The sequence below is a fragment of the Chlamydomonas reinhardtii genome, chromosome 6 (assembly GCF_000002595.2).
Source record: "Chlamydomonas reinhardtii strain CC-503 cw92 mt+ chromosome 6, whole genome shotgun sequence".
Lineage (NCBI taxonomy): Eukaryota > Viridiplantae > Chlorophyta > Chlorophyceae > Chlamydomonadales > Chlamydomonadaceae > Chlamydomonas > Chlamydomonas reinhardtii.
In genome coordinates this window covers 2,875,483-2,891,753 of record NC_057009.1, presented here as the reverse complement: position 1 = coordinate 2,891,753, position 16,271 = coordinate 2,875,483, and the positions used below count along the sequence as shown (strand labels likewise).

General features: G+C 64.4%; 4 protein-coding genes across 4 annotated transcripts; 2 read left to right on the top strand and 2 right to left on the bottom strand.

The window, feature by feature from the left end:
• Window positions 1-2,092, bottom strand: CHLRE_06g272200v5 (uncharacterized protein). The gene is made up of 4 exons (XM_043062961.1): window positions 1,753-2,092; window positions 1,421-1,508; window positions 1,100-1,212; window positions 1-846 (listed from the first exon to the last, which is right to left on the bottom strand). Exons 1-4 carry the CDS (start codon window positions 1,824-1,826, stop codon window positions 492-494), a joined length of 630 nt encoding a protein of 209 aa, XP_042923667.1. The 5' UTR covers window positions 1,827-2,092; the 3' UTR covers window positions 1-491.
• Window positions 2,093-2,146: 54 nt separating this feature from the next.
• Window positions 2,147-4,342, bottom strand: CHLRE_06g272150v5 (uncharacterized protein). Its single transcript, XM_043062960.1, has 6 exons — window positions 4,103-4,342; window positions 3,904-4,000; window positions 3,599-3,675; window positions 3,291-3,356; window positions 3,011-3,079; window positions 2,147-2,719 (listed from the first exon to the last, which is right to left on the bottom strand). Exons 2-6 carry the CDS (start codon window positions 3,923-3,925, stop codon window positions 2,627-2,629), a joined length of 327 nt encoding a protein of 108 aa, XP_042923666.1. The 5' UTR covers window positions 3,926-4,000; window positions 4,103-4,342; the 3' UTR covers window positions 2,147-2,626.
• A 100-nt stretch (window positions 4,343-4,442) lies between these two features.
• CHLRE_06g272100v5 (uncharacterized protein) lies at window positions 4,443-10,823 on the top strand. Its single transcript, XM_043062959.1, has 7 exons — window positions 4,443-4,824; window positions 5,192-5,414; window positions 5,568-5,707; window positions 5,844-9,329; window positions 9,526-9,610; window positions 9,760-10,040; window positions 10,286-10,823. Exons 1-7 carry the CDS (start codon window positions 4,771-4,773, stop codon window positions 10,343-10,345), a joined length of 4,329 nt encoding a protein of 1,442 aa, XP_042923665.1. The 5' UTR covers window positions 4,443-4,770; the 3' UTR covers window positions 10,346-10,823.
• A 49-nt stretch (window positions 10,824-10,872) lies between these two features.
• CHLRE_06g272050v5 (uncharacterized protein) lies at window positions 10,873-15,877 on the top strand. Its single transcript, XM_001696159.2, has 9 exons — window positions 10,873-10,969; window positions 11,215-11,373; window positions 11,989-12,630; window positions 13,032-13,130; window positions 13,321-13,521; window positions 13,963-14,187; window positions 14,443-14,587; window positions 14,817-14,978; window positions 15,192-15,877. Exons 1-9 carry the CDS (start codon window positions 10,925-10,927, stop codon window positions 15,392-15,394), a joined length of 1,881 nt encoding a protein of 626 aa, XP_001696211.1. The 5' UTR covers window positions 10,873-10,924; the 3' UTR covers window positions 15,395-15,877.
• The last annotated feature ends 394 nt before the right edge of the window (window positions 15,878-16,271 follow it).

Here is a 16,271-nt window from a genome sequence, read left to right as displayed (position 1 = left end):
AGTGCGATATGGTGCATCAAAACACTGCACTACAGCACTGCCAGTCATCATCAGTACTTCACGTCTCAGCCAGTGAGCCCCTCGGAATTTGCACGGACTATTATGTCCCTCTGGTCCTGGAACAGCACACATGTCAGTACGGCATGCAGAGTCACAGACTGCAGACCTCGTTGTGTTGCTTGTTGTGTTGCAAGGTTGGTGTGCGTTCCTTACCAGTCACCGCAGTCACAATACACACAAGCGACCCCACAGGCCAATTGTCATAAGCAGTTCCAGCATTCGTTCTGATCCCCTGGCACACCTTTATGTAGACAATCAACGGGATTGCTGCCTCCTGCTGCCTGACGGCAAGAATGCACACTGCTGTGGCTATTGGCCCAGCGCCCCCGCCGGCCCATCTGCACCAGCCAACCAAAGCCTTCCTCCAACATGGCCGCACATAACCGCACATAACAGCACACAGCCTCGGATTCAACAACCCAACCTCAGCCTCAAGCCGCGGAGCCAGCCACCGTGTCCATCCGCAGCCCCACCGGCCCCCCAGCCGCCTCCGGGTGCCCCATCCCGCTGCCCCGCATGCCTGGCCGTGTCACTCCCACCTTGCCCGCCCCCAACGCCGCCCCCGGCGGCCCCAGGTCCGCCACCTCCGCAAGGGGCCGCCGCACCACAGGCCCTCCGCCTCCCACCCCAATCCCCGCGCCGCCGCCGCCACCGGCTGCGCTGCTGACCGCGCCGCGCCGCGCCGCCTCCAGCCGCCGTGCACTGTCCGTCCGGTGCTGGCGGCGGATGGAGTCCAGGTCCTCGGCTGTGAGCAGCTCGTCCAGGGTGCAGTACACGCCGCCCGCCCTGTACACAACACGGGGCCGTCAGTGTCGTCATTGGCGTGTGCGAGCGCATCTCGACATGCGCGTGGTCCCGCCCCGAACATCCTTTTTGGTTGTCCGGCCCGAATTGTTCCACCAGCCGTTCCACCAACACCAGGGGCCATCTGCCATCGACAACGTATGCACGCTGGCCCGGTTCCCATACACTGCCCACGGCCCCCAAGGACTCCCCCGGCAAATGCTCCAGTCTTAACACCGCCAGCGGCCACCCCCACCTGGCCCTCCGCAGCCACTCCTGCGCGATGTTGACACTGCGTTCGCAGCCCTGGCCGTACAGATACATCTTGGCCAGGCGCAGCATGGCGTTGGGGTCGCCCTCTCGAGAGTTCTGCTTGCGGGGAGCAGGCTAGGAGTTAGAGGACGAGCCGGCAGTACTGTAAACCGCTCGTACATCCCTACAAGAAGATCGGGTGGTCCGTACAGGCCGCACGTGGCTGGAGCCGCTGTGGTGGCTGGATCAGGTGGCTAGACTAGGATCCAGTTGAATCAGCCAGCGCCAGCCCTCTGCCACGCACACCCACGCGGCCGCGCCCCACCTCTAGCTCCTCCAGGAACCACTGTTGCTCCCGGAAGCGGACAAGCTCCTTCAGTGGTATCCGCGGCGTGCTACCACTGCGGCTGGACCTGCGTACGCCGCAGGAGTCCGCACGTCAGAAGAACGCAGTGGCCCATGGGTGTTATGCTGCGCGCCGAGTTGTGCGGTACCGTAATATACCTCACTCACGCCAGACGCCCTGCATACGTGTTTCCCAGCGCGGGATCTGGGACCCCTGCTCTAGTTCCTGAGAGAGCAACCGTGCCCCCAACTTGTCCCAGTGAGAGTGAACGGGGCAGGCCGCCAGTTGCCAAGCCCACCGACCCAACTCACTTGTGCTTCCGTGCCCCCCGCCGCGCGGCGACGGCCGCCCCGAAAGCAACGACGAGCAGCCCAACTCCCGCCATTGTCAACGGCGTGAGGTAAAATCGCGATTCTTGCCTCCCCGATGTGCTCGCTTCGCTGCCACCGTCGCGCTCTGAGGCCTGCCCATTTTCTACTGTCATGTCGTCAGTCTCTTGTCGCTGTTCCTCGCGTTGTCGCCTCTTTCGCAGTACATCTATTATGGTCAGCACGTTTCCGCTTATGCCCGCAGCCACCGCCGCGGCGAGCAGCCACATTCTCCCTAAGTTTTAGCCTATCGACCCAAAGCAACGGTTCGCCGGCTTAGTTGTTTTGCATGTATTTGTAAGCACATGCTGCAGAGCAATGCCGGCTTTGCGGCGGGACGCCAGATGCATTACACGGCACGAAACCCTGGCAGTTCGCGACTCAATCGCTGTGCTGACACGCACGGTTGCGCATCATTCGCAGGTTACAGCATGCGATCCATGCGCTTGAAAAGGGCTCCCCCGAAATACCTACGGCTGACCCGTCAAAATGGGTCATGAGGCCAGGATGAGGCTGCGTCTAATCCCCGAGCATTGACTCTTGAGCACTCATCCTGCTTACACGATACCGACGTAATCAGGCTTCGCCACCTTGATCTTTGAGTCAAGCCAGCAGCACGAACCCTAGCACATGCATTGCAGGTACACCTGCGTTTGCGTCATGGCTAACCTGTTCAGCGCCGCCGCCCACGCCGCTCCACCCCAACCGCACCGCCACTATCCACATCACGGCCGCACCCGCCCATGCTCCCGCCAACACCGCCCACCAAAACCGCAGTCATCACGTGGATTCACCCTGACTGCCCCGCATGCCTGTCTTAGGGGATGTCCTGCTGCAGGTCTGCCGGGTAGGCGGCCGTGCCCACGTCCTCCTGGTGCTGCTGCAGAAAGCGCCGCATCGCCTCCACCACCTGTGTCGGAGGCGGGGATGGCCATTGCCACTGTGTCAACCGTTATGTATAAGGCATGGGCATCTGCCGGAGTGCGGTGCCTGTCACCGTCTCGTCTTGGTCACACGGTTTGTGCCTATGCGGCAATGGGCAACTACAGGCCGTGCTGCCCAGCACACATGCACAAGTGGCACCCACTGTCCTGCGCCATGTGAGTCATGGGCATTGCTCCTGGAACATGCAAGCGCATGCATGATTTGCTCCGCCTGACTTGTCAGCCCACTGATTTCGCCCGCGCGCCAAGCCGCTCACCTCCTCCGCTGAGGAGTAGTAGTAGGGCGCGGACTTGTCGCTGCCGGGGTTCCTCACCTCCAGCCGCAGCTGCGGAGCGGAGTGGGACAGGCGGTCAGGCAGGCTGCAGGCACCATGCACACACCGGATCCGTGAGGGCTGCTGGTGCAGCCGCGCAGCCGGCCACCACACCAGCAGCCTCCATACGGCCCCTAGGCACCCACCTGCTCTCCCAGCAGCTCTGTACGGCGCACCACGAATCCTCACAAGTCACAACCCCAGGACCCCCACCCGCCCTCACCGTGCCGTCCGGGTCCGCGAAGAACACACGCGGCAGGTAGTCGCCATTAGGCGGCGACAACTCCGGCTGCAGCACGCACAGCACGAGCAGCATGCGTAGGCCAGCTGGAGCCATCGCAACCAGCGGCAGAGCCACAAGCGCAGCATGCACAAGATACCGTACCGCCACTGACGCAGCAGGCGACAGGTTCGGATGGACGACTCCTCACGCCGAACAGTCACCAGCCGCCAGGCGTGTGCCGCTGCTGCATACAAACATGTCGCCCCCGTCACCCAATCACTCCCCTGCACTCCCACCCACGCCCTCACCCCTAGGTCCAGGACGTAGTCGTCCAGCGCTAGCACTGCCAGGTACTGGGCGGTCAGTGATGACAGCGTGACGCGGGCTGTCCATGCAAATTGCAGGCGAGGAGAGACATGGTTATGTAGTACGATGCCTTTAGCGGCTTGACCTTATACTACTGAGTCCCGACCTGAGGCAGTCCCGCATGAAACCTTGCGTGCATATGCACCCGCATCCATGGTACTTGCGCCCCAGCCAATTCCGGTAGGACGCCGTCACGCAATCCACTGGTCTTTCCCTCCGCGTCCACACGCCCATGTACCAGGCCTACCTATCCGTGTCCAGCTGTTCATAAACTCGCGACAATCCGCGCACGAGCGTGAGCTCAGCACGTAAACCAGCGGCTTTTTGTTACGTTCCAGGTTCAGCTGTTGGGAAGCAGTGCGGTGTCACTTGGGTGTTGCGGTGTGCGGACCCGCCATGCCAGTCAGCGCGCTTGGTCAGTGACATCGCTTTCCCCGATGGCTTACCCCCTTCAGCATCTTCGGCGAGACCCAGTTTGCGCCACTTGCGCGAAAATGCTCTCGGATATCACGAGACAGCTCCGCAGCCTTGTCCGCGTCTATGCTATGACCGAACTGGATTCCTAAAACCAACGCGCATAGGAGCGTCAGCCCTCTCCGCAGCGACACAGCTCGCATTGCGCCCTAGTTAACTGCACGCGCTGTTGTTGTTGATACCAAGACGGCAGTTCAAGTTGAAGCAATTTAATTTCTGCCATGTCACTCGAACGTGCGCACATAAGACTAAATCCAGGAAGACAAAACACTCCATCGCACCGAAAGGCATCCGTTTGCACAGGATGGCCCTGATAGTCGCACAGCACATAATTTATCGAATCGACTGGCAAGCTGAAGATTACGCCCAGCGTGATAACTCCTGAAATTGTGATGGTCCGTGCCGCCGGACGGCACGCTGCCTGGCTGCCTGCTTCTCAAGTTTCCGGACTGGCCTTGCGGTCTTCAGGATTGTAGTATGCGCTGATCGGTGGCTTCAGGCGGCTTCTTAGCTTCGTCGAGCGGGCGACTAGTCCGCGTGGCTGGTCAAAGACCGTGTTAGCTTGGATAGAGGGAGCTGCAACCTGGTATAGCGGTCGCGTGGGCTTCAGCGGCGGCAATTGGTGGCCGACCTCGCGCCGATGCGCGACCACGAGGCGGAGGATGAGCTTCATGGCCCCTGCGTCAGGAATCCGGTACGTGCAAATTGCCACAGCGTTGCGATGTCTCGGACGCCGGGTGACGGTCAACACGTCCCCCAGCGCGGGGTCGACATGGCGTTACGGGACGTTCAGGGCTTGCCCAGCTCGCGTTGACAGCGTGTTGGCACGAGGACGTTTCGGAAGCCAGCACACGGTGTTAGTCGTGCTGGCAACCGCACATGTTTGCAAGCACGCCAAGCAGCTTCTTGTGTGGGCCCTGCCCGCTGCCCGCCGTCAGCACCGCGCCCAACTGCTGGCGGCACCGGCGGGCCCTTTAGCCCGGCTGCATCCTTCGCTGTCTCCATACAACCGCTCCCCCCCATCCCACATGCTGCTTCCCCATGCATGCCTGGCCGCGCAGCTGGCGACGAGCGGCGGCGCGGACTTTGCCAACCCCACGCACGATAGCATATGGAAGGTGACACGGCAGTTGAAGAAGGAGCAACTGTCGCTCTACAACTGCCTGGCCTCGGTGTTGAGCGATGCGGCATTTGTTTCGGAGATACGCGCACTGTATCCCACACTGCCGCTGCTGGCTAACCTGCGCTGCGGCCTGTGGTATGCGCGCCAACCCGACGGCACATGTGAGCAGCGTCGCGCGTGGCCGCAGCAGTAGTGTGTTTGTTCGGGACGACCGGGTGTAAGCGTGCGTTCATCGGTCCGCAGCGGCCCTGACAAGTGCATTTAGTGCGAAGGTAAACGAAGCCCTCCAATCAACCGCATGGCCACCCTTGTAGGCTACTTCAAGTCCACGGACGGGCACAACGGCAACTGGTCCTTCTCCTGTACGAGGCTGAATCTACACGTGGCGGAGGTGGCGGCGCGACAGGGTGGCGTCATCATCGTGGACGCCACGCGAAAGGGAAAGCGCTTCCCGGTAAGCCCGGAGTGCTGGTGCTGCTGGGATGCCAGGCTCACTCCACCACCCCGGGGCCGGGGCAGGCCTTGAGCAGGCTACAATTCTTACCGACCGCTGATTTGCTGCCCGTTGCGACGTCGATTGCTACCTGCAGGACGCTATGACAAAGACCATCCCCATCTGGGCGGCGGTGGTGAACAGGGCCGTGGCTCGTAAGCGCGCTGAGGCCGCGGAGGCTGCGCAGCGGCAGGCAGCAGCGGCAGGTGTGGCGGCGTCAGCCGCGGCGGAGGCGGACGCCGCCGCCGTTTCTGTGGCGGCCTCACAAGCGGAGGAGCAGAGCGCGGAGGCTTGCATGCGCGTGCAGCGGCTGGCGGCGCAGGCGGCTGCGGCCGCGATGGCGGCGGTGCAGCCGGCTGCTGCACCACTGGCTGATGTCGGGCAGGCAGCTGGCAAGGACGACGATGGGGCTGCCGGCACGAGCAGCAGTCGTACATGCGCTGTTCGGAGCGCGGGCCTGCCGCCGCTGCGCGCCGCTGCGGTGGCGCGTGTTGCAGAGGCGGAAAACTGTGGACGTGTGGGCTCACTTAGCTCCTGGCTGGATAGCCCCTTGGCCCTGGCAGATTGCTGGGACGCAGTGCTAGCGGTGCGGGCTCGGAAGGCGGCGGCTGTGGCAGTGGCAGCCGCCTCTACCGCCTCTACCAGTGCAGGTTCTGCTTCATACACCGACCTGACTGCAACAGGCGTCGACGACTCTGCGCTCGGGGCGGGCACCTGCGTAGACGTGGGCGAGGAGAAAACAGAGCAGGAAAGCGCGGACGTGCCGCCTGCTCTGGCGGTGCTGCCGCCGGCGCTTCCGGAGGGCTGCAGGGCCGCCTATGTGGTTGCTTCAGTTGAGTGCGACGCGGCGGCCGTTAACGCCAGCGCTCAGCTTCCGGTGTCGCCCTGGGGGGCGGCGGAATTGCAGCAGCAGCCATTGGGCAGCCCGCAGCCGTCAGCTCACGGGGCCAGCGGGGCGCTTGAAGCGCTAGCACAGGCCGAAGCTGCGCCCGAGCCCTCAGGTGCACCTTCTGTCGCGGGCACGGATGGACAGCTCGATAACGATGCCGCCTTAATGGCGACGATTTCCCGCGTCACTGGTGGTGACGTGGACCTTGCGGCGGCGTCGGCTTCACACGTGTGCTGCTCGCCGGAGGAGGCGTGGCGCAGCGGGTGTGTGGTGGTGGAGGGCGTGGACGCGGGCGAGGGGGCCCACCAGCGGCACGGCCATCAGCAGGAACACGCTGACCACGGCGCTGGCTGCCAGGTGCCGGAGGCGCTGCCGGGTTGCACGGCCGGCGTGGAGGACGACGGGGCGCCGGGCCGCCCTGAAGAGCCCGCATGCGGCAAGCGTGGGCGCGCCAGGAAGGGCGGCGGCAGCTGCGGCGCCTGCGTCGCAGCCGCCGCGGGGGGCGTCTGCTCATCAGCGTCGACGTCAGTCCTGGCGAGCGGCTCCGGCTCTGACACGTCCTGCTGCAGCGTGAGCCGCAGCAGTAGCGGCGTTAGCGAGCACAGCGACGGCGAGGCAGTGCGGGGCTGCGGCTATGGATGCGGTTGCGATGAGGCCGCGGCGGCTGCGGAAGCAGGGGAGGCTGAGGGCACGGACGGGGGCGCGTGCAGTGGCGAGGGCGAGGCGGATGGCGAGCGAAGCGGCGCGTGGAGCTCTTGCGGATGCGAGGGTGACGTCGATGATAGCGCAGCTGAGGGTTTCTCGTTCTGTTCCGCTGGCAAGCCGACATGCGCCTGGCAACAGCCGCGCGCAGGGACGGCGCGCCGGCAATGCGCGGGCGCCGCGCAGTGCCCGTCGGCCCCCCGGCGCACGGCGGCGCTGGTCTGGCGCAGCGTGAATGGCTGCTGGAGCAGCGGCAGCGGCCGTGCCAGCAGCATCGACAGCGAGGACTGCGACACGGCAGCGGTCTCCGTCGCGTTAGGCTGTGGAGGCAGCCCGGGCGGTGACAACTTCTCGTTCCCCGTGTGCCACTCCTGCGAAGGCGCCCCACCCTTGGGCAGCGCGGCCGTCTCCTCTGAAGCCAGCGCCGCCGCCGCGGCTGCGCCGGAGTGGGACACCGGGCTGCACCTGCCGTTGTGGATCTCGTCGAACGAGCGGCTGCAGATAGAGAAGCGGCTGGACGGCTGGGTGGACGCGCTGCTGCGCATGGGCGCTGACGTGGAGGGCCTGGCGCGTAGCCTAAGCAAGCCGCTGCGGCCGTTGTGGATCACGCAGTCTTCCACGATCTGGGTTGACCAGGTTGCGCAGCCCGACCAGCTGCCCTTCACACCCCTCTACCTGGTGTCTGCATCGCAGCCGCACTCGTACGTACGGCAGGCGGCGGTAACGTTGGGCGGCGGCGCGGGGCGGGGCTCTGCGGCCACGAGTGGCAGCGGCAGCAGCACCGGGCGGCGCGGTGGCGGCGTCGGTGGCAGTGACGCGGACGGGGACAACAGCGACTGCGCCGGCGCGGTGGGGCGCAGCGGCGGTGACGGGCGTGGGAAGCTCTACAAGCAGCAAGGGCACGGGCGGCGCGGGCAGCGGCGGCGGCGGCACTCGGGCGACGGCGGCGCGGATGACTCGGGTGACGCACAGCCGCACGCATGGACGTACGTGTACGTACCGGGCGCCGGCGACGACGAGGAGTCATGGGCTGCAGGCCTCACGCCCGCCGTGTTCTGGGCGCACCAGGCCGAGCTGCTGGCTGCGGGTCCCGCTGGCGTGAACGATGTTGTTCAGCAGATCTTGGTAGATGAGCAGGTCGCGCTGGCGGAGCACGGGGAGAACAGCACGGTGGCGGGCGGCGCGACGGCTGGCGCCGCCGCCGCCGCGGCCGCGCACGACTACGTCGCGCCCACGGACTCGCACCACCTGCTGCCCGCGGGCTGCCGCGCGGCAGCGGGCGCTGTTGCGGCTGCGGGGCCGGGCGGACTGTGGTGGCTCGGCGGCACCCGGATTGCCCTGGGCGACTTTGCAGCGGGCTCTGCTCCGGGGTGCTGGAGGCATGTGGATGCGGTGCTGTCGGTGGGCGGCACCCAGCACCCGTCCATGGCGGGCGAGGTGGGGCAGGAGGCGCTGGCGGTGTGGGCGCACACGCTGGAGGAGCGGGCGCAGCGTGAGCGGTGCCACCCGCACCCGCACGCGCATACGGCGGCATCAGCCGGTAAAGATGAGCTTGACGCAGCGGCGCAGGGGCAGGCGCAGGAGCAAAGTCGGGTGGCTGAGCTGCAGCAGGAGCATGCGGTGGTGGAGGTGGTGGACGCCGTGGTCGCCGCAGCGACAGCGTCGTCTTCCGCTGTTGGTGATGCTGGATCGTCTTCTGCTGTTGGTGATGCAGGAGCAGTCTGCACGGCAACTGACGGCGACGAACATGGCTTCACGTTCCCGCCGCTGCTGCTGCCGCTTTGTCCGGCCGGTGGGAGCGTTGGCAGCGACCCGTTTCACTGCGTGGGCCCTCAGATGCCGGAGCAGTCGCAGCCGCAAGCGCACCTGCAGTTCGCTCACCAGCAGCACCCACATATGCACCACCACCATCATCGTCACCATCATCACCACCGGCACGCGCCGCGCTACCTGCACCTGCCCATCCAGCACTTCAAGCACCACCGCACCTCGGTAGGTCGAACCGTGGAAGCGCTTGCCATCCGACCACTACAATGCGCAGCATCGGCTTTTCTAGCGCACCTATGGGCGGGCCATTAATTGTTTCTGCGAACCCTTACTTGAGGTTGCACCCGCTCAACGGCGCCTGCTGGGCACTGCCACGTATGACGGCTGACTCGTTGCGTACGGCTTTTGGCCCCTGTCGCAGCTGCTTGACGCGCTGGAGCCCGCACTGCGGTTTTTGTCACACCACCTCAGCCGCGGCCACACCGTGCTGATACACGACACCAACGGTGAGACCTGTGTGCCCGTATGCCGCGGGTGCAGGGCGTCCCTGGGTTTGTAGATGCAACGGTAACTCACAAAGCCTTTCCAGCAGTCACTCTGCGCCACCTGCTGACGACATGGAACCCTCCTGTGCCGCTGCAATCCACACTATTAGGCCTGGACACTTGCGTCTGTGTGGCCGTGGCGCTGCTGCTCGCATGCTACAGCGCTCCAGGCGCCGTCAGCAGCTCCGCCACCAGCGCAGCCGCGGGCGGCGCAGATGGGGCTGCTGCTGCGCCCGCGGGCGATGCAGCGGATAGCGGCCTGGCGTGGACGCGGTCGTACAACCCGGGGCAGGGCGTGTCTGAGGTGACGAAGGACTCGGTGCGGCAGCGGCTGGCGTGGCTGAGCGCGCACTACCCAGCGGCGCGGCCCACACGCGGCATGCTTCGCCAGGTATGCGTTGGGATGGGGGGCGGTCGGGGGCGGGGGCGGGATGGGTGCGGGCATCGGACCAGAGGGTGCAACGGCACCCGCACGGAACTTGTGAGACACGGGCGGGCGGGGGGTCAAGCCTGCGCCGGCAGTACGGGCGCATGTGCAGTGGTTGCACGGGACCAACTGATGCCGTGTGCCGGCTGTGCCTTGAATGGCGCGCAGCTGCTCTGCTGCTGAAGCTATGTACATGTGCTGTGTTACAGGTTTTCAACCACTTCGTCCGCCAGGCGTCTGGGAACGGCGATGGCGATGCAGATTCATAACTGGTAGTCAATAAAAGGTCATTTAATGATGTCATTGGGGCAACGTGAACACGGACACGTTGCGCGAAGCATGATGAACTGCCCAGGACAAGAGCAACATCACTCGGCATGCGGAATGGCAGAAACTGTGGTGCATCGGCGTGACCTTGTATATGAACTCGCAGAGCAGGATGTGCGGTTTTGTGGGCACTCGTGCCAGGCGGGTTGCGGGTGCGGAGCGGATGCTTGTGGGCAGGGACGCCAGGGGGCTAGTTGAGGTACTGTTGATGCAGGAGGTGAAGGAAGGCAACGGCATACCACAGAAACGGCTAGTTAGTGGCGTCGACACAGTAGGCAACGAGAGCATGTAATGTAGGAGATGAGCGGCGGCCTGTTGGACTGAAAGCCATCCGGCCCGGGGCGAAGGGCACAGCCGGGTTTTCGCCAGCCGTACAGGCTCTGGGTGGCGAGTGCTGTGCAAATGTAATTTCCTCTCACATATACATACATTGCACTTATCTTTTCGCACAGCTCTATATTCCGGAAGCCCTGTCTCTCTACTGAACACGAAGACTTTGACTATAATTGCCGTGAGGAACAATGGGCAAGGGCTGTGGTGCTGCGCTGGGCAAGGGCAAGAAGAAGGTAAGGCGCCTAGTTTGCTCGATCAATGCGCTGCGACGCCGGCTAGGTCAGAAACCCTCGCCATGCTTCCTTGCGACGTTTGTATCTAACAACGCTGCCGCGTATGTGCAAGCAATCAAGTGGCAACGTGACTGTCAGCCACGTGTGTTGCGGTTCTTGGGTCGGCGCGTTGATACGAAACGGTGCGCCTGGGGTGTGATTGGAGCTCGACAAGGAATGCTTCGCGACCGGTTGACTGGATGCAGGAGACGACCGCTGCCGAGGCTGCCGCCCCAGCTGCTGCTGCTGCTGAGCCCGCTGCGGAGCCCGCTGCGGCCCCCACGCCGGCCCCCGCGCCGGCCGCTGAGGCTGCCCCCGCAGTTGCCGCTGCTGCGCCGGCCCCGGCCGCTCCCGCCGAGCCTGCGGTAAGGACTGGTAATGACAAGATACTAATTGTTCTGGGTGTGGGCTACTCAGTTAGCCGAGTCCGCGCCTACGCACCAGTGCTGAGTTTTAGTGTCCTCGCTTTCGGTCAACTTTGTTGGCGCATTTTAAAATCAATGATAGCCACGTTTGCCTTCGTAGCTGGGGCGTGCGTTAGGCCAAACGTCGCGCCGGGGCGAGTTATGGATGTTGCATCGCCACCCCAAACGTGCTCAAGCGCCCGGTTGGACCATTCCGGCACGCGACACTGTATTTGACTTGCTGTTTTGGGGCTTCTGGCGCTACTGGATCTGGGAATTGGCAGGCTCTCGCAACCCGTGAGCGTTAGAACCCTGGCCCGCTTCGAGAGGGTGCGGCGCGACAGAATTGCCATGGTGGCTGCAACTGGAGTGCGCATTGTGCATAATTGGAGCGTGATGTGCAGCAAGCGGGCGCCAATTATGATGGAGGGCCGCGCGCGATTCCCCGTGCATGCGCGGACTGCATTTGCCGGCTGCCTGCTCCTATAGCCTCGGTACCACTGCATTTTTCAATTGATTGTGATCAAGGCACCATTTATACTTAAGAGTATCTTACACTACGCTCCAATTGAGCAGAAGATGGCGCACGACTACAAGCTGAAGGCCCACCCGGCGATTCCTGCGCCCGAGGGCCCGCTGCTGGTCTGCATTCTGGACGGCTTCGGCGAGAACGAGTACAAGGATGAGTTCAACGCCGTGCACGTGGCTAAGACGCCCACTGTGGACGCGCTGCGCGCTGTGCCCCATCGCTTCCGTTCCATCAAGGCGCACGGAAAGGCTGTGGGCCTGCCCAGCGATGCCGACATGGGCAACAGCGAGGTGGGGCACAACGCCCTGGGCTCGGGCCAGGTGGTGGACCAGGGCGCGCGCCTGGTGGACCTGGCGCTGGAGACCGGCCGTATGTTCTCGGACCCCGGCTGGAAGCTCATCAGCGAGGCCTTCCCCTCCCACACCGTCCACTTCATCGGCCTGCTGTCCGACGGCGGCGTGCACTCGCGCGCCGATCAGCTGCACGGCTGCCTGCGCGGCGCCGTGGAGCGCGGCGCCAAGCGCGTGCGCGTGCACATCCTGACTGACGGCCGCGACGTGCCGGACGGCAGCAGCATCCGGTTCGTGGAGGAGCTGGAGGCGGTGCTGGCGGAGCTGCGCGGCAAGGGCTGCGACATCGCCATCGCCTCGGGCGGCGGCCGCATGCAGGTCACCATGGACCGCTACGAGGTGAGGGTGTGAGGAGGAGCATGGGTGGAAGCGGAGGAGGGTGTGAAGGAGGGTGGTGGTGGAGGCGCAGGGGCGGTTTGGGGTAGGGGTGAAAGGGCTAAGGCAGAAGATACGAAGCGAGCCGGAGTGGAGGGCCGAGGGGCGAGGGAGGGCATCTGGGGAAAGGTGTCAGTAGGAGCCCTGCGCGAGCCACCCTGGAGTGCGGGCTGGGGCGCGGGGCTGGGGGCCGTTGTACTGCCCGGCGGACACTGTTGTCCTGTCCGTAAGGCATTGTGATTACGGTGTTGCTGTTATGGCAATCGCCAACATAGTCTGGTGCCGGCTGCAGCAGCCTGTACCGCAGCATGCCCAGTCCACACACCTCCTGCGGCGCCCCGGCTGCCTCGCTGTGAACCTGGCAGGCGGACTGGAGCATGGTGAAGCGCGGCTGGGACGCGCACGTGCTGGGCAAGGCGCCCCACTACTTCAAGGACGCCAAGACCGCGGTCACCACCCTGCGCGTGAGTCCGATCGGGGGACGCGAGGGAAGGCGCGGCAGCGCGCGCAACCCCCAGCACAGCTGCAGGGGGGACTGGGAGGCCCGTTATCAGGGTGGCGGGCAACGCTCGCAGCGGCAGGCGTTACGCAAAACGCATCCGTCGGGTCGGCGATGACGCCCTCATACCACCTGCCCTCACTCCACCGCAACAGGGCTCCGAGGACGCGCCGGTGTCTGACCAGTACGTGGCCCCCTTTGTGATTGTGGACGAGGCGGACAAGCCGGTGGGCACCATTGAGGACGGCGACGCGGTGGTGCTGTTCAACTTCCGCGCGGACCGCATGGTGGAGATCAGCAAGGCCTTCGAGTACGAGGACGGCTTCACCGCCTTTGAGCGCGAGCGCTTCCCCAAGGTGCGGGGGGAAGCGGAGAGGGAGGGTTAGAGGAGGGAAGGGGAAGGGGAGGGGAAGGGGGTTAGGGGCCGGGCGGGGTGGGGCGGGAAGATGGGGCCGGGGGCGGGAGGGGGCCAACCTAACAGCGAGGAAGAGGGGTGGGGGAGTGATGTCTGGGCTGGGATGTGGCAAGGGCAAACGAGTGAGGTGCAGCGAGCAGCGCATGAACCAGGGCAGGATTGCAGGGAACGCAGGGAATCTGGAAAAGGGGAACAGGTGGACGTACACACAATGGCGAGTGTGTTGAGCACCAGATGCTGGGTACGGCATCCAAGCCCCTACATCCATTCGTCATCCGCGCCTTCCCAGCTAACCCGAAATCCAGTACGACACTGCGCGGCACCACAGCCCAGACTCCAACAGCGCCGGCCCCACCTGTCACACTCCTCAACCCCACCGCAGGGCCTGCGCTTCGTGGGCATGATGCAGTACGACGGCGACCTGAAGCTGCCCGCCAACTTCCTGGTGCCGCCGCCCCTGATTGAGCACGTGTCGGGCGAGTACCTGTGCAAGAACGGGCTGAGCACCTTCGCCTGCTCCGAGACTCAGAAGTTCGGGCACGTGACGTTCTTCTGGAACGGCAACCGCTCCGGCTACCTGGACGCCAAGCAGGAGCAGTACCTGGAGGTGGGAGGCGCGGGCGTTACTGGGTTTGGCGGGTAGCCAGGAGAGGAGAGGTTATGGAGCAGGAGAGGGTTAGGGAGGAGAGCAAAAGAGGGAGGGGAGCAGACGAGAGCCGGGGGAGGTGGCTGGGAGGGTGGGGTGTTTGGGATGTGGGACCAAGCCGGGTAGGCGGGCAGCGGAGAGGGCTGGGGAGACATCCTTGAGGCGGTGGGAATGCTTCCAACGTCATATGCACCCCATCTGCGAACTGCCTTGCAGATCCCGTCGGACAAGATCGAGTTCAACAAGGCTCCGGACATGAAGGCGCGCGAGATCACCGCCGCCGGCATTGAGGCGCTCAAGAGCGGCAAGTACAAGGTGGTGCGCATCAACTACGCCAACCCGGACATGGTCGGCCACACCGGTGAGGGCGCGGGGCAGAGGGCCGACAGAAAGAAGCACAGTACACCTCATTCACAGCAGTCAAGCATGGCGCATATGAGCGCGAAGCGTCTTGCAGTTGGTCCAGTGATTTTGTACTACGTGGGCAGCTGCCGGTATCCGCAGCAGGGGAGCACACTTCCAGTCTTCCCTCGTCCACCCTGCCTTGCCGGCGCCTAACTCCCTGTATGCGCCCCGCCCCTCCTGGGCAGGCGACATGGCTGCCACCGTCCGCGCCTGCGAGACCGTGGACGGGTGCGTGAAGGAGCTGCTGGAGGTGGTGGACAGCCTGAACGGCCGCTGGATCGTCACGTCCGACCACGGCAACGCCGACGACATGGTGCAGCGCGACAAGAAGGGCAAGCCCCTGCTGGGTGAGCGGGGATTGGGAGGGGGGTTTGACACGGTTGACAGGATTTGGGGGCGGCAGCAGCGCGAGCGGGTGGGCGGGCACGAGATTTGCTTACGGTTGACAATGTTTCTGCCTGTGAGCGAAGCGGGATCCGGCTGCTGCAATCAGCGCCAACCCCAGCCCTTCACGAGCGTAGGGCCAAACGACGCACGCGCACCCGCCCACGCCCACACAGGCGAGGACGGCAAGCCGCTGCCCCTGACCAGCCACACGCTGGCGCCCGTGCCGTTCTTCATCGGCGGCAAGGGCCTGCCGGACGGCGTGGTGCTGCGCGACGACCTGCCGGACGCCGGGCTGGCCAACGTGGCCGCCACCACCTTCAACCTGCTGGGCTTCGAGGCGCCCGGCATCTACAAGCCCAGCATGGTCAAGGCGTAAGCGGGGGCTACAGAGGTTTGGGGATAGAGGCGGTGGGCGCGGGGGCATGGAGGAACGCGGTTGGGCGTGTGTGGCCGCGCGCGCGGGAGAGGGGGAGTGGAGGCGGCAGAAGATGGTGTTGTGGCGAGACATGCAGGGTGTGGCTAGGGATGAGGCGGTGTGTCAGGATGTAGGCGGTAGAGCGTGGTGCGTCCTCTTGGGTAAGGAGGCGTGTGAGCAGACTGACTAGACTTAAGGGACGCGCGTTGGCGATGACTGCTCAAGGCCGCGTGAACGCGAATGAGCAATGCGACAGCATGACTAAGGACACAGGAAAGCACGTGGTGCATCCGACTTACATGCGAGGCTAGATGCACGTTAAAGAACAGACTTACGGCAGTCAATCAAGTCGAGTCAGGAGGAGCGCTTCTCCTCTACAAGCGGGTGGAAGACGCTGAGGAAATGCACGTGAGGAAGCACGTGTGCGTGTAATGACTAGATTGGCTACTTTCTGCTCCGATCTCTCAGCCTGTGGGGTGAGGACTGACAGATGGACGAGGGAAGATCTGCGCCTCCTACACTCCGTGGGGGGCAACTAGACGCGTGATAGCGGCTCAGCGCTTGGCTCAGCGCATCGGCAGGCCACGTGGGCGTCGTAGCTCCGACGGCCGTTCTAAGCGCTCATTCCTTCAATATGGACATGTATCTTGTCCCGCGTTGTAAGACTGAGCCAAGGACTCAGCAGTCCTGGCCGGCCAAGGTTAGTGCGTGCAGGTGCGTGGCACACGGAATGGCACATTGTGCTGATGCGCACCCGTCTACGGTCGAATCCAACCCGCTCTCCCCCCGGGCTACAGTTTGCTATCTTTCTCGCCCATTTCTCCATTAAAAAGTAACT